A 17,722-nucleotide genomic window follows, 5' to 3' on the forward strand; every position below is an offset into this window, starting at 1 on the left:
TTTTACATAAAGATGGGTGTCTAATTTTCTTTTTTTCTGTGATAACAAAAAGCTTTCAGTAGTAAGCTATTTAACAGATGTTGCTAAAAAGACAAACACAAAATATGTCTCTTCAAAGACACAATAGTATATTTCTCTTAAGGAGTGATGATGTAACTACTTTTCCAAAGATACTCATGCTATGAAAGGGGCATTTTGAAAACTGGTCAATGGAAATCATTCCATCATTATGTGATTTTGCTCCTGAAGAAGATGCAATAACTCTCACAAGTTCACATTTAAAAAGCCAGGAAACAATTTTCTCAACTGATTTAAAATTTCTCAGTGAAGAGTTTTAGCGGGTTTTAAACTTGTTGACTGTAACACTTTCTGATTAGTTTGCAAGAACACATGACTGATGTTAGGGAAGGTGGGAATTAATAGCCACATGACAACAAAATTTTTGCATAATTGGAATAAATATAGGCAATGATGCAATTCTTCCATTTGAAACTGGACATTGTTTTCAAATTTTATATTTTGGTAACGACAGTGATTAAGAGAAAACTTCCATGGAAAGTAATTGAACTTAGAAGTACATCTTTGCATTTCTGCGTCATGATATTTAACCAGGATTTTTAAAAATAATGAAGCTTATTTAATAACGCTGCTCATTGAAAGATTTTCTTTTTAAAGACTATTTTTTAGAGCAGTTTGGGGTTCACAGCAAAACTGAGAGGATGCTACCGAGATTTCCTATTCATCCCCTGCCCCAACACAGGCACAGCCTTCTCCATTATCGACAGAATGGTACACTCGTTACAACTGATTAACCTGCATTGATGTATCACAATCAACCAAAGTCCATGAAAACTAGGGTTCACCCTTGGTATTGTACAGTCTATGGTTTTGGACAAATGCAAATGATGGACATGTATCCATCGTCACAGTATCATACAGAGTAACTTCACTGTCCTAAAAATCCTCTATGATCCACCCATTCATCCTTCCCCATCCCCCAACCCCTGGCAACCACTGATCTTTTTACTGTCTCCATCGTTTTCCTTTTCCAGAATGTCATATAATTGGAATGTCATATAATTGGAATCATACAGTATGTAGCCTTTTCAGATTGGTTTCACTTAGTAATATGCATTTAAGCTTTCTCCATGTCTTCTTATTGCTTGATAAGAATTTTTTATATCATTAATGAAGTAAAAATAATTTTAAAATATTGTGTAACCAATATAGCCCATCCTTTAAAATTCTGTTTTTGTGTTTTTAAACACATATACATGTAGTGGAACATATACATGTAATTTATAAGTGAATATACCTATACTGCAGTGGTACATATACATGTCATTTGTAAGTGAATTTACCTATACTGCAGTGGATAGTTGTATTAGTTTCCTAGGGCTGCCACAGACTGGATGGCTTAAAACAGTAGAACTGCATTGTCTCACAGTTCTGGAGGCTAGAAGTCTGAATCCAGGTGTCAAGGGCCATGCTCCCTCCGGAACCTACGTGGGAGAACCTGTCCTTGCCTCTGCCTGGCTTCTGGTGGTGGCCATCAATCTTTGGAGTTCCTTGCCTTGCAGCTGCAGCATTTCAACCTCTGCCTCCATTGTCAGATGGCGTTCTCCCTTCATGTGTCCCTGTCTCCTCCTCTTATAAGGACACAGTCATGTTGGTTTAGGGGCCCACCATACTCCAATATGACCTCGTCTTAACCAGTCACATCTGCAACAATCCTATTTCTACATAAGGTCACATTCCGAGGTGCTGGGGGGTTAGGAGTTCAACATATTTTGCGGGGCGGGGAACACCATCTGACCCATGGTGGTGCTCAAAATTTTACCCATCACAACTGTGCCTGCTTCCCAGAGCAGGGGGGACAGAGAGCAGGAAACCATCATGAGACATGGTAAAGAGATGGGCTTGGCCAGGTTTAGTGATGCAGCTCCGCATCCTACCTCCCTCCTACCTCCGTGGATCATGTTCTCCCACCTCCTCCTTCTGTGCCTGCACACACCCGTATTTCCTGGCTCCAGCACCTATACCTGCTTATCCCACAGCTCTGCCCCAGTTTCAGAGTGGAGAGAGAGGAGAGAATGTGAGTAACCTGTTCACATCCTTTGCCCATTTTTTTTTGTTTGTGTGTGGTATGCGGGCCTCTCACTGCTGTGGCCTCTCCCGTTGCGGAGCACAGGCTCCGGACGCGCAGGCTCAGCAGCCATGGCTCACGGGCCCAGCCGCTCCGCGGCATGTGGGATCTTCCCGGACCGGGGTGTGAACCTGCGTCCCCTACATCGGCAGGTGGACTCTCAAACACTGCGTCACCAGGGAAGCCCCCTCTGCCCATTTTTGCAATAAGTTTTGGCAGGTATCTCTTTGCCATGCCAGTCTCTCCTTCACGCTGCAGCTGGTCACCTTCCTCAAACACAGATCAGATCATATTACACCCTTGCTAAAACATTTACAGTGGCCAATAGAAAGCCGAAATGTCCAAGATTGCTCTGCGTTACCCTCCACTGTCTGGCCCCACTGCCTTTCATTCTTTTCTTCTCCTCCTTCTCCTTCTTCTTTTTTAAGGAAGAATAAACTTCTTTATTATGTTTTAAAAAAAGAAATTATATATGAAGAGGTTAGAGGGAGATGAGGTAAAACTTTTTTAAAATTACTTTTGAGGTGTGATTGACATACAAAATTTTGTACATATTTAATGTATACAACTTGATGCATTTGGACGTAAGTATACACCCGTGAACTCATCACCACATTCTATGCTGCAAACATATCTATCACCTCTGGAAGTTTCTTCCTGCTCAGTGTCTTTCTTGCTTTGCTTTTTTTTTTTTTTAATGAGGGAAGCAGTGATACTTTATTTTTACCTTTTGACCCCTTTCATCCATTTCTCCCATTGCTTTGCTTTTTTCCTAGATTCCTTCATATGTAACATCATTTTAGTTTCCCTGCCCTTGCTCCTGGCAAAGTGTGGTCTTGAATTAGCAGTATTGGTATCAACTGGGACCTTGTTAAAATGCAGAATTTTGAGCCCCACACCAGACCTACTAACTTGCATGTGAACAAATCCACAGGTGATTAGTAAAGATTGAGGAGCGCTGGCCTGCACTCCGCTCAGGGTCCCCCAACCTGACTGACGGTCAGAAGCACCTGGAGAGCTTGTTACAACTTAAGTTATTCAGATCCCACCCAGATCTACTGAATCAGACTCTCTGAGAACATGGCCCTAGGATCTGTGTTCTTTTGTTTTTCTGTTTAGTGAGGTATAATTGACATATAATAACTGCTGATGTTTTGATATGTGTATATAACCATGAAACTATCACCACAGTCAAGGTAGTGAATGTTACTCCCCCCCACAGTTTCCGGTAACCTGCTGGAATCTCACCTTCCTGCCTCTCCCTGTCCTTCCCTCACCTTCCCCTGGCAACCACTGATTATCATAGGTTCAGTTGTATTTTCTAGAATTTTATATAAATGGAATCATGGAGTATTCTTTTTTTTTGTCACTTCTGTTATTCAGCATAATTATTCTGAGGTTTGTCTATGTTGTTGTGTGTATGAATAGTTGATTCCTTTTTGTTGCTGAGTAGTATTTCATGGTGGGAATATACAGCAATTTGTTTATCCATTCTCCTGTTGATGGACATTTGGGTTGTTTCCAGTTTGGGGCTATTACAGATGAAGCTACTATGAACACTGGTGTACAGTCTTCGTGTGGATAAATGTTTTCAGTTCTCTTGGGTAAATACCTAGGAATAGAACGGCTGGATTCTATCATGGGGTTACATTTAACTTTTAAGAAACTACCAAACTTTTAAAATGGCTTTACTGTGATATAATTCATATACCATACAGTTCACCCATTTAAACTGTATAATTCAATGTTTTTAAATTAATTTACAGGGTTATGCACCCTTTATCACAATCTAAATGTAGAATATTTTTGTGCCCCAAAGAAACCCTGCGCCCATTAGCAGTCACTCCCCACTCTTCACCCCAAATCCCTTCCCCAGCCTTAGACAACCACTAATCACTTTCTGTCTCTTTAGGTTTACCCATTCTGCAGATTTCATATAAATGGAATAATAAAATGTGATCTTTTTTGACTTTTTTTTCCACTTAGCATAATGTTTTCATCCTTCATCCATGTTGGAGCATGTATAAGTACTTCATTCCTTTTTATTGCTTGACACATTCCATTGTATGGATAAACCATATTTTCTTTATCCATTCACCATTTGGTGGACATCTGGGTTGTTTTCACTTTTTGCGTATTATGAATAATACTGCTATAAACATTTGTGTACACGTTTTTGTGTGGATCTCTTGTGTATATACCTATGAGTGGAATTACTAGGTCGCATGGTAAAAAAGTGGTACCATTTTACATCCCCACCATAAGTTCCAGTTCCTCCATATACTCATCAACACTTGGTATGGTCAGTCTTTTAATTTTAGCCAATCTGTTGGGTATATAAAGGTACCTCATTGGGTTTAAATTTGCATTTTCTAATGAGAATGATGGTGAACATCTTTTAACGTGCTCAGTTGCTATCCATATATCTTCTTCAGTAAAGTATCTGTTTAAATCTTTTGCCCATTTAAAAATTGAATTATGGGGACTTCCTGGTGGTGCAGTGGTTAAGACTCTGCGCTCCCAATGCAGGGGGCCTGGGTTCGATCCCTGGTCAGAGGACTAGGTCCCACATGTATGCCGCAACTAGGGGTTTGCCTGCCACAACTAAGGAAGCCCACATGCTTCAACTAAGGAGCCCGCCTCCTGCAACTAAGACCCAGCGCAACCAAATAAAAAAGAATTGTATTCCTTTACATTCCTTATTATATAGTATATATTATTATTACAATTTCTTTTTTTTTTTTTTTTTGGCTGTGTTGGGTCTTCACTGCTGCATGTGGGCTTTCTCTAGTTGCGGCGAGCAGGGGGATACTCTTCATTGCAGTACGCGGGCTTCTCATTGTGGTCGCTTCTCTTCTTGCAGAACATGGGCTCTAGGCACTTGGTCTTCAGTAGTTGCAGCATGCGGGCTCAGTAGTTGTGGCATGCAGGCCCTAGAGTACGTGGGCTTCAGTAGTTGTGGCACGTGGGCTCATGGGCTCTAGAGCACAGGCTCAGTAGTTGTGGCACATGGGCTCTAGAGCACAGGCTCAGTAGTTGTGGCACATGGGCTTAGTTGCTTTGCGGCATGTGGGATCTTCCCGGACCAGGAATTGAACCCTTGTCCCCTGCATTGTCAGGTGGATTCTTAGCCACTGTGCCACCAGGGAAGTCCCTATTAGAAGTTCTTTATCACATATGTGACTTACAAATATTGCCTTCTAGTCTGCTGCTTGTCTTTTCATTCTCTTAACAGCATCTTCTGAAGAGTCAAATTTTCGAATTTTGATTAAGTATAATTTATCAGTTTTTAAATTTTAGGAATTATGCTTTTAGTGTCATATTTAAGAAATTTTGCCTAGCCCAAGGTCACAAAGATTTTCTCTGTGTTTTGTTCTAGAAGTATTATAATCTTAGGCTTTACATCTAGGTATATGATCCATTTTTATACATGGTGCAAGGTATGGATTGAAGTGTCACTTTTTTTAATGTAAATGTCTAACTGTTCCAGCATCATTGGTTGAGAAGACAATCCTTTCTTTACTGAATTGCCTTTGCATCTTGTCAAAATCAGTTGTCCATATATATGTGGGTTTATTTCTGGACTTTCTCTTGTGTTTCCCTCATATATTTGTATATCTTTACACCAATACCATACTGTCTTGATTACTGTAGTTTTCTATTAAGTCTTGAAATTGGGATGTGTCAGTGCTCCAACTCTGCTCTTTTTCAAAGTTGGTTTGGTTATTCTAGGTCCTTTGCACTTCCATGTGAACTTTAGAATCAGTTTGTCAATTTCTACAAAAAAGTCCACTGGGATTTTGATTTGGATTGCAATGAATCTTTAGATCAACTTGGGGAGAATTGACATTTTAACAATATCGGAGTCTTCCAACCCATGAACAAGGTATAGATTTCTATTTATTTAGGTCTTTCAAAATTCCTTTCAACATCTTTTTTAGTTTTCAGTGTTTAGGTTTTGCACATTTTTTGGGTCAGATGTATTTCTATATTTCATATTTTTGATGTACTGTAAATGGTACTATTTTTTAAATTTCTACTTCTGATTTTTCATTGCTATTACATAGAAATACAGTTGATTTTTTGTATATTGATCTTGTATCCTCCAACCTTGATAAGTTCACTTATTATTCCTAGTAGTTAGTCTAATAGTTTAACTGTTAAACAATGAACTTCTAAAGAGATTTAAATAATAACAAAATCTTGTATATTTGCCCACATCCTTACCATTTCTAATGCTCTTCATTCCTTTGTGTAGCTCCATATTTCCATCTGATATCTTTGTCTTCCTGAGGATTTCCTTTAACATTTCTTTTAGCATGGGTCTGTTAGTCATCAATTCTTCCAGCCTCTGTATGTCTGAAAAAAAAATCTTTATTTTGCCTTCATTTTTGTAATATATTTTATTAGGTTTGGAATTCTAGCTTGACAGTATTTTTCTTTCAGTACTTTGAAATGTTGCTCTAGTGTTGTTTTCTCATTTGCGTTGTTTCCAATGAGAAATCTGTTGTCATCCTTACCTTTGTTTCTCAGTATGGAGCATGTCTTTTTGTTCTGGATGCTTTTAAGACTTTTAACTGTTTTGCGAATGTGATTTTGTTATGCCTTGGTGTGCTTTTCTTCACGTCTCTTGTGTTTGGGATTTGTTGAGGTTCGTGGATCTGTGGGTTTATTGTTTTCATAAAACTTTGGAAAAACTTTAGCCATAATTTCTTCAAGTATTTTTTTCTGTATCTGCTTTCATTCCTCTTTTCTGGGGACTCCAATTATGTATTTATTATTATACATATCAGAAGACTGCTTGAAATTGACCTATAGCTCATTAATGCTGTATGCATTTAAAAAAATATTCTTCTCTGTGTGTTTTATTTTGGATAGTTTTATTGCCATGTCTTCATGTTCACTAATCTTTTCTTCTGCAATGTCTAATCAGCCAATCAACTGAACAAGTTTATGCTTTCATTTTAGACATTGTAGTTTTCATCTTTAGAAGTTTGATTTGAGCCTGTTTCATTTCTTATATAGTGCTATTTAACTTTTGAACATATAGAATATAGTTGTAATAATTATTTATTGCCCTTACTTGCTAAATCTTACACCTGTAGCAGTTTTGGTAGTTTTTTTTTTTTAATTTAATTAATTAATTTATTTATGGCTGTGTTGGGTCTTCGTTTCTGTGCGAGGGCTTTCTCTAGTTGCAGCAAGCGGGGGCCACTCCTCATCGCGGTGCACGGGCCTCTCACAATCGTGGCCTCTCCTGTTGAGGAGCACAGGCTCCAGACGCGCAGGCTCAGTAATTGTGGCTCACGGGGCTAGTTGCTCCGTGGCATGTGGGATCTTCCCAGACCTGGGCTCGAACCCGTGTCCCCTGCATTGGCAGGCAGATTCTCAACCACTGCGCCACCAGGGAAGCCTGGTTTTTTCTTTTTAATTGAAGTATAGTTGATTTACAATATTGTGTTAGTTTCAGGTGTACAGCAAAGTGATTCAGATATATATATATATATATATTCCAGATTCTTTTCCCTTATAGGTTACTACTAGATATTGAGTATATTTCCCTGTGCTATACAGTAGGTCCTTGTTGGTTATCTATTTTATATATAATAGTATGTATATGTTAATCTCAAACTCCTAATTTATCCCTCCCCTCTTCCCTTTTGATAACCATAAATTTGTTTTCTATTCCTGTGCGTCTATTTCTCTATTGAAAATAAGTTCATTTGTATCATTTTTTAAAGATTCCATATAAAGCAGAAACTAACACACCATTGTAAAGCAATTATACTCCAATAAAGATGTTAAAAAAAAGATTCCACATATAAGTGATACCATATTGTATTTGTCTTTCTGTCTAGCTTACTTCACGTAGTATGATAATCTCTATGTCCATCCATGTTGCTGCAAATGGATTGTTTTCATTCTTTTTTATGGCTGAGTACTATTCCATTGTGTATGTATACCACTTTTTTTTTTTTTACCTCATCTTCTTTATCCATTCATCTGTTGATGGACATTTAGGTTGCTTCCATGTCTTGGCTATTGTAACTAGTGCTGCAGTGAACATTGCAGTGCATGTATGTTTTCAAGTTATAGTTTTCTCCGGGTATTTGCCTAGGAATGGGATTGCTGGATCATATATGGTAACTCTTCTTTTAGTTTTGGTAGGTCTTTTTGTCTGTTTTTGTTTTTTTGTTTTCTGGCTGTGCCACATGGCTTATGGGATCTTAGTTCCCCAACCAGGGATTGAACCCAGGCCCTCAGCAGTGAGAGCTTGGAGTTCTAACCACTGGACTGCTAGGGAATTCTCAGTTTTGTTAGGTTTTAATTGATTTTTTTCTCTTCATTATGGGTCATATTTTCCTGCTTCTTTGCATCTCTGACAATTTTTGTCTGGATGCTAGACATTTTATCTTTGGATGGTGGACATTATTATATTCCTATAAACATTCCTTAGATTTGTTCTGTAACTCAGTTAAGTTACTTGGAAGCAGTGTGAACTCTAGCTGCCTGGATCTATATGGACCTAGACTCTATCTCATCAACTTAAAATTTACTGTGATCTGCCTAGGTTCCCCCTTCATGTACTGCAGCCTACAGTCTCTCTCAAGGCAGTAAGCTGGGCAATTAGTCAACTCATCTTATTTATTTCTTGTTTCTCAGGATTCTCTGTCCTTTGTTATCTGATGTCCAGTATCTTGAAGACCATTGTTTCGTGTATTTTGTCCACTACTTTCAGCTGTTTCAAGCAGGAGGAAAAATTTTATCCTTGTTACTTCATTGTGGCCAGAAGTGGACATCTGTATTTTAAAAATAAATTTCTTATGATTAAGACACAACCACCCCAGCCCTAGTTTGTAGGTTAACATTTGAAAACCACTGCTTTAATCCTAATGGACTACTTCTCACTGATCTTCACTCATCCATATAACTTTGTTTCTATGTCTTTGCTATTCCAGATCCCCAAGTCCTGACCTTCTTCCCCCTTGTTTTCCCTGTCCAATCTTAAAGGGTCTGCAGAGTTTAATCAAAATGCTGTCTCCCTCCTCTCAGAGTAGCAGGGCTTCCACCTCTCTGCTGAGAAAGTCGTTCTTCCCTAAATGCTTCCATAGCAAATTTATTACATTAAAATAATCATAGTAGTTGTTATATTCTGCATTTTAGGATAACCGTTTGCTCATCCATTTGTAAGATTCCTAAGGTCAGACACTTTATCTTTTTTGCATAAAGTAGGTATTGTATTGTGTTGTATCCTAAGGAACGAAGGAGGGCCTTGAAGGCAAGAGAATGAGTAATAGAACTAAGCAGTACAGAGAGAACACCTCAGAGTTTCATAAGGTGGTTCTAAAGTCTTGTTTTGGTTCAGGCAATATAAGATTGGGTTAGCAATAGGTTTCATCTTGCCTGGTGAATGTGACTGAATAGTATGTTAAGAAGGTTTCTGAGACCACATCTTGACTCCATGAGAAAGTAAGCCTTTAGATAATAAAATGTTGGAATGTCTCAGGTATTTTGATAGTTTTGGCTGAACATGTAGGATATTTTGAAACAATGGCTAACAAGTATAAAATACATGTCACAGAGTGTTCTAAGCATGATGCACATATAAACTCATTTACTTCTCCTGACAACCCATTGAGGTAAGTTCTATTAATACCCCCATTTTGTAAACAGGGATACTAAGGCACAGAGACATTAAGAAACTTGCTCAAGTCACAGTTGGTTATTCTGGCTCCAGAGCCTGTGTCTTTATCACCGTTATACTGTCTTCATATTGAACATTTAATGTTTCATAAAAATTGAGGGAGTTAGCCCACATAGCTATACTTTTCTAGTATGGAAGGGACAACGTGAATTTGTTGTTTGTTAATATAATTGTCTAAGCTTCCCCAACTTTTACCTTAGATTAGAAAGATTTATCCTTCATGATTTTTATAGTCATATCTGATTCTTTGTGTTTTATTTCTTTAGGATCTCTTGCCAGCTCCATCTTTGACCCACTCAAATCTCTTGTGGGTGCTTCAGGAGGAGTCTATGCTCTGATGGGAGGCTATTTTATGAATGTTCTAGTGGTAAGAACTTTGGGAATCTATGGACCTTAAATTTGTTTTTTTTAAAACAATTACTGGTATTTGGTTCAGGGGATCTTCATTTATCAATATTTACTAAGAACACATCTTCCATTTGGTCACAAGAGTTTTCCTTTCATATTTTATCTTTATTTTTTCTCCCAATCTCAAAAATAATGAATATTAAATAAAATTCAAAATTGAAAAATAGGAAGTCAAAGTTCCCAATTTAGTATCTGTTAACAGTTTAATATACATCCTTTCAGACATTTTCTATGTGTATTCAAAATTCTACCAATAGTAATGTTACAAAAATGGAACTACCCTTATATTGTTCTGCATCTTAACATAAAGTATCCTATCTACTCATGGCAGTACACAGAAATCCAGCTCAGTCTTTTCAGGTGCTCCACATCACGCTCTATATAGCTGTATTCCGACATTTAATCCTTAATTGAAAAGAAATCTCGGGTGATTACAGCTTTTCACATTTCAAAATAATGCTGTAAGGAATGTTCTTTCACACCTATCTTTTTGCATTTCTGTGATTCTTTTTGCAGGTAAATTCTTAGAAGTGGATTTACTGGGTGAAGGCTTTACATTTTCATTGATAAATGCCTCCAAAGTTGCATACCATTTTACACGCCCATGATATAGTATGTGAGATGCCAACCACTTTTTAAAACAGGCTAAAATCCTGACTAAATTAACCCTTTAACCACATAGGTGTGCTTTAAAGATACTCTAGGAGGAAGAGATATGAATCAATTAAAAAACTGTTCAAAAAGTAGAAGTCATTTAGAAAAATGTTTTTCAAACTTTGGATGGCAACCCATTTAGTGGTTGTGAACGCAGCTGAAGGGATTGTGAAAATCCCTTTACAAACAAAAATTTCAGTACACATCACGTGTAATAAGGATAAGTACTATTTGATGTATGTGTGTTATGTAAATTATTTCTTACTGTAGGTCATGGTCACAACAATTTGAAAATAATTGATTTAGAGTAAACACAGCTATTTCAGCATCTCTACTCTCTGGGAAGAGAGTTAACTTGAAAGGGAAGGGAGAGGTAACTTGGGCTGAAGTGGGAGTATCTTTCTGAGTCTGCTGTGTCCCCTAGTAACACACGAGGGTACTGCAAGCTGGTGTGAGATTTTTCAAAGCTAAAATCCAACTGGGTTGTTTTTGGACCGACATTTAAAAATTTTTGAAATTATCTAAAAAAATAAAGGTAATACTCCAATTTTAGTTGTCTTTGCTAACTCCTACTTAGAAAGAGGGTAAAGATGTATCAAATGAACATTAACCAAAAAACTTGGAAATATTTCATCAGATTTAGTTTGACAACATGCATTAACTATCTATGACATATTAAGTGTTGATTTTTTATTACTTATATTTAGATTATTTCCTGCTAATAAAATTGTGTCTACTTTATATCAAGGAATTTCATATCATGTTTCATTTTCACTCCAAAGTGCACCAGCATTGTGCTTCCCAAATACATTTGAAAACTGGGCTGTTACACCGATGCTTTGTTTTGCAAATACTTGACACTCACACTTTATTTTAAATGATAAAGCAGATGAAGGGGGAGGACAGTTGAAGTTTCATTTGCCAATAGATAGCTTATATTATTATTTATCTCTTTGCAAGAATTTTCGAGAAATGATTCCTGCCTTTGGAATTGTCAGACTACTCATCATCGTCCTTATAAGTAAGTGTGTTTTGTGAACATTTCACACCTTCAATTTTATGGGTTCAACCTTCAGAAGACCTTCTCACATTTCCCAGACTAACAAGTAGGATGACCATAAGCCTAGAGTCAGAAAGAATGGTTCGGCTTCATAGCCCTAAGTAGAAAGGTGTGAAAGGAGTTTTCACAGATCCTGGTGGGTGGTTCTTAGAGGTGCCTCTGTTTCTTTCTGGAGTGTGGGGAGTCAAGAGAGTAGGGCTCGAGGCACTCTGTCCACTTCAACCACAATACCATCGTTTATGGATTAAAAAAAAAAAATATATATATATATATTTAAAAATATTTATTTATTTATTTATCTTTGGCTGTGTTGGGTCTTTGTTGTTGCACGCAGGCTTTTCTCTAGTTGTGGCGAGCGGGGGCTACTCTTTGTTGCAGTGTGTGGGCTTCTCATTGCGGTGGCTTCTCTTGTGGAGCACGGGCTCTAGGTGAGCGGGCTTCAGTAGTTGTGGCGCATAGGCTTAGTTGCTCTGCGGCATGTGGGATCTTCCCGGACCAGGCCTTGAACCCATGTCCCCTGCATTGGCAGGCAGATTCTTAACCACTGTGGCACCAGGGAAGCCCCTGGATTTTAAAAATTTTTTATTAAAAAATTTTTTTTATTGGAGTATAGTTGATTTAAACTGTTGTGTTACTTTCTGCTGTCATTTATGTTTTATCTACTGGATTTTTCTTGTTCATACATTAGATTCTGCGTATGATTTTGTCAGAAAGGGAAAGCTTGAAAACCATTCATATAATCCATTTTCTTCCTCAATTTCAGATAAAAAAAAAAACTGATCTAGGATATAAGCATGGAGTGGTGGCTGAGGATTGAAGATGAGAGCAGAGGTGAAGGGAGAGAGGGGTCAGGGAAGTAGGAGCATGACTGATGTGGCTTTGGAAATCTCCAGGAATGATAGTCTGGAATTACATGCTGAAAGAATTTAGGAAGTACGTTCAATCTGGAGAAGAGGTGGAATTTTAGGTGGGTCTGAAAGTCAGGATTTTGGACGGGGGGCAGGCCATACAGAGTAGAAGCAAACAAGAGTGAAGGCAGGGCTGGTAACTTGTATTTCTGGATCTGCATGGAGGGTGCGGGGAGAAGGCTGACCCTGGGGCCAGACTGTTGGCTCAGACTTGAAGGCCAAGACAGAAGTGACACTTGATACAGGCTAAGCTTTTGGCTGTCCACATAGTAGGAAAAAATCATTCTGCAAATTGGTATCAAGAGTTCAAAAAAGACACTAAATTAAGTTTATGAACGGTTTAACTGTAAAAACAATATTTCATCCCAAGAGAAAAGAAGTGACTTGTTTCTAGTTTATACCATACCATATATACTGTTTTTCTCCATAAGAAATCCAAAAAGTGAGGGAAACTAGTCAGCACAGAAAGGAGGAGAGATGTCTGGGAGTTAGTTAGGAGAGTTGCTGTGCAGGCAGAGCCGTCTGAGTCACAACCAGAACCAAGGGACAAGTCCTTAGACAGAAAAATATTCTTCCACAAGTTACCTGGGTCATCAGTCAATCTGTTTCTTTCAGGTAATTATGAATGACTTTTGTAAAATAAGCCTCAAACCCTCAATGAGGAAAAGGTTTTAATACTCTAATACCCTTTAATGTTGGAGTAAAAGCCCTTTCCTCATGCACAGGGTTATCTCCAAATATAGTTTATGTAACATTCTGTCATTCTTTCTCTTCTTTTTTTTAATTGGGGTATAGTTGCTTTAAACATTCTGTCATTCTTGAGGTAAGTAATACAATCACTGAATGATGTGCTTTTATTATATCCTACAATCATAGGTAGGACACACTAACATCAACCTTCCCCACAGGCCATTTCTAAAAGTTCTTTGGCCTGGTTTACCTACTATTGAAAATGAGAGAAGTTAGAACAAACTCCGGATTAATGAAATACAAGTACATTTTAATTTTAAACATGTTTCCTTGGGAAAATGTATAGTTTCTTTTTTTTTTAAATGGTAAATATTATTCCTAATTGTGAAGGACAGTTGGCCCAGGACCTTCCTTCATTAAGCATTATTTGTTGGATCTGTTTTCTAACAAAGCAACTGAGCTTCCCCGGAAAAAGTTCAGGAAATCTCACATTTTCATCCTTCAAAAAAATCCATATAAAGGCAGCTCCCTTAAAATGAGTGTCAAATTTTATTTAAGACAATGATTTGGTTTATTGGAATGAGGGCTTCTTTTCAGGTGGGAAGACAGGTCTCGGTTTAGAGACTGCAGCAGCTTAGAAGTAAACTCCCCTGGGAAGCAGAAAGGGCCAGGCAGGTGTAAGTCAGAAGGGTCCAAGAGAGAAATTGAATGGAGAAATTGACATGCTAAGGGTTACAAAGAGTTTTTGAAAGGAGGTCTCCTACTGTGGAAGACTAGACCAAAGTAACTGTTTCCAGTAAGTCAACCCTGTTTTCCAGCAGTGGTTTTCTTATACCTTCCTAGTCCTATCTCTGTTATTTACACTGGATCAGGAATTGCAAATGATCGAAAAAACAGTATAGCCACATTTATCCAGCATTTTGTGTGACAGTCATTTACAATTAGATTAACATTGAGTACTTCTCCTTGACCTCAATTTCTATCCAGTGACTTCAGTGTCAATACTGTATTGAAAGGGAAACTAGCCAGAACACATGGTCCTGATGCTGTTTTCCCAAAGGCAAGGACTAGGTCTTTCTGTCTCCTAGGACATTCACTAAGTAGAGCACAGGGAATTGGGGGATGGGTGTGGAATGTGACAGCTGCAGGAGATGTTTCCAAGTGCACATGTAGGGCAGAGTTCTTCTGAGCCAAGAAACCTGGAAGCTCTTTTAGCATCAGAGGTCTGACTTATTTGAGGAATGTCTAAGTTCTGGCTCTCACTGTTCCATTAGAAAATGTGGACTTATTTCCTTTTTTGGCCCATCTTCTGTTCTCCTGTTGGTAAGCAGAGGCGATTAGTGTGGTGGGTGAGTGAAGCCTCCCACAGTCAGGCTGCTTAAGGTCCAAATCCCACTACTGCCTCTGAGATGGGCGGCCTTGGGCAAGTACTAAACTCTGTGTTTTGGTTTCTTTATGTATAAGACGCCACCCTCATTCCTCACTTGGGTTGCTGCAGTAGTAGTAATTAGCTTGTCTGCTTGCTCCTGTCTTTGCTTCCTTAGAGTATGTTTCCTATACAGCAGCCAGAATCATCTTTTAAAAACACGTCAGACATGTCACTCCTGTGCTCAAAAGCTTCAAAGTGTAAAAGTCAAAGTCCTTACAATGGTCCATAAGGGCCCTACATGATCTGCATCTGCTTCTGTTTGATCTCATCACCTACTACTTTGTCCCTAACTTTAGTCCAGAATCACCCAAAAGTCTTGTTAAAACACAGACTGCTGAGCCCTACCTTTAGAGTTTATGGTTCAGTAAGTCTGGGGTGGGCCTGAGAATTTTCATTTCTAGTAAGTTCCCAGTGATGCTGGGATCCCAGTGGGGCAGGGAACCATCCTTTGAAAACCACCTATGCGACCAGATCAACTGCTTTGGTATTCCTCAAACACACTAGGGGGATGGTCCTGCCTTAGGGACTTTGCACTTCCCTCTGCCTAAAGGACTCTTACTTCAAAGGTCAGCATGGCTTGCTCCCTTATCTCTATCAAATGCCATATTCTCCTTGAGATCCTCCCTGACTCTCCAGTTAAAAATCACACCCTACTCTCAGCATTCCCAATTCTCCTTCTTCTCTTTGTGTGTTCTCCATAGCACTAAGCACCATTTGACAATACTGTATGTTTTACTTATTCATTTGCCTTCCCCAACTAGACTTTCAGTGCCATGAGGCAGTCTGATTTGTTCACGGCAGTATCTCCACCATCTAGAATAGTGCCTGGCACATGGGAGATAATCAATAAATACTCGTTGGATCAATACATCTATAAAATGGGATAATGATAGTACCTATTTCATGGGGTTGTTGTGAGGATTAATGATGCAGGTTAGTACATGTAAAACTCTTAGAACTGTACCTAGCACAGAGTAAGTCTCAATAAACGTTGCTACAATTGCTAGAGGGGAACCAAAAATAACTGGCGCACTATTTTGGAGATCGTGGGGCTTCACTGGGCTGTTTTCCCTTCTAGTTGTGTCGGACATGGGATTTGCTCTCTACAGAAGGTTCTTTGTCCCTGCAAATGGGTCCCCGGTGAGTTCAGTTTATTATTTTTTAAATTACCTATCATAGCAATAGCTAAAAAGGGTCACCAAATAGGGGCAACAATTCTGAGATTTAGGGCAGTTAGTTTTACACTTGGAAGTTAAGAAAATTCCTGAGGAAATCAGTCTTTTGGATTGTCCTTTTCACTTCTCTCTCTCATAGCCCTGACAATGGGCTCTAGTTCTCTGCACCTGTTATACTGATAGCTATTCCAAAAAACAGGAGTGAAGGGACTTCACAGAGAATAAAATGCAGATTGGAAAGCAGCAATAATTTGGGTCCAGATGAATTTACAATAAAAAGAAAACTGACAAAGATTTCCAGTTTTATTGAAATTGGTCTTTGAATTTGGTAGTTTCCGTTTGACTATCTGTGTGAATTTTTTAATTTAGACATTCCATTTATGTGGGATCAGATTATGCTCCTGTAGAGATCCCTCATGGCACCTCAACTCTTACTCTCTTGGTTGGCCTAATATAGAACCATCCTAAACGCAATGATGACCAAGAATAAGGAGAAATGATGGCTCTGTCTTGTGTACTCAGAGTCAGTGAACTGATATTTTTTTTAGCTTTGCATGATTTGGAATATCTCCTCTCTGTGCACATGGAGTTTTTCTGTCTCTTTTGTCTCACCACCTTGCTGTTCAGACTTTTAAGACTCTTTGACTGGGATGGTATTTGTTTTTTAAACAGCTGAAATATGCAATTAACATTTTCTTCACTTATTCCCATTTTTTCCCCTTTTTTCTCAAGGTGTCTTTTGCAGCTCACATTGCAGGTGGATTTGCTGGAATGTCCATTGGTTATACCGTGTTCAGCTGCTTTGATAAGGCACTGCTGAAAGATCCAAGGTTTTGGGTAGCAATTGCAGCTTATTTAGCTTGCGTCTTATTTGCTGTGTTTTTCAACATTTTCCTATCCCCAGCGAACTGACTTGCCCCTAACACAAACCAATTAATAAAAAGAGCCATCTGGGAAAAAACTGGAGAACTCTCTATGAAGAAACAGAGAAGTCCCAGCAAATGCTAATAATTTTATAAAGAGGACAAAACACCCTTGAAGTCGTCAGTTTCAAAGACTGCTTACAAAAGGAGTTAGGGTTTAAGGAAGGGGCTCTTCTGTGCATGAGGGGGAAGAGGAAGAAAGAAAACAGAAGGGAAGTGAGAACCAAAGATTGGCTCTTTCCCAGGCGTGTTGCATGAGGGTATGTATCCTCTAAAAGAGACTTGCTCTCCTAGGAGGGTATACTATAGAGATTGCTTGATAGAATCCACAAATAATGTTCTATGCTGAAAATAAAAACTTTTCACATCTGTCAGCCTATTGATTATCACTTTCTATCACTGTTTGAGTAGATAAGTCACTGTTTGGGGTGCTTTATATGCGTTATTGCTCATCTTTTTAACAACCCAGAAAGGCAGCTATTACTCTGTTTAGAGAGGAGGATATGGGAACTCTTAAAAAAAATCAAGTAACTTGTCTAAGAGGGAGCAGGATTTAAAGGTTGGTAATGACTTGACAGCCCATATTCTCCTGCCCTCCTGGTCTATCAGTGCTGTGTTCCCCAA

The 17,722-nt window shown here is 38.6% G+C and overlaps 1 protein-coding gene across 2 annotated transcripts in view; it reads left to right on the forward strand.

Moving 5' to 3' along the window:
• Window positions 1–17,467, forward strand: part of RHBDL2 (rhomboid like 2) — a 66,261-nt gene extending 48,794 nt beyond the window's left edge. For both annotated transcript variants that reach the window (XM_081225824.1, XM_081225823.1), the window contains 4 exons: window positions 10,118–10,218; window positions 11,874–11,934; window positions 16,079–16,140; window positions 16,908–17,467. In XM_081225824.1, the coding sequence (XP_081081950.1) occupies window positions 10,118–10,218; window positions 11,874–11,934; window positions 16,079–16,140; window positions 16,908–17,087 (404 nt within the window). In that variant the 3' untranslated portion in view covers window positions 17,088–17,467. The remainder of the gene's footprint in view (window positions 1–10,117; window positions 10,219–11,873; window positions 11,935–16,078; window positions 16,141–16,907) is intronic.
• Window positions 17,468–17,722: the final 255 nt, after the last annotated feature.

Source organism: Mesoplodon bidens (genome assembly GCF_964165515.1).
Source record: "Mesoplodon bidens genome assembly, chromosome: 2".
NCBI lineage: Eukaryota > Metazoa > Chordata > Mammalia > Artiodactyla > Ziphiidae > Mesoplodon > Mesoplodon bidens.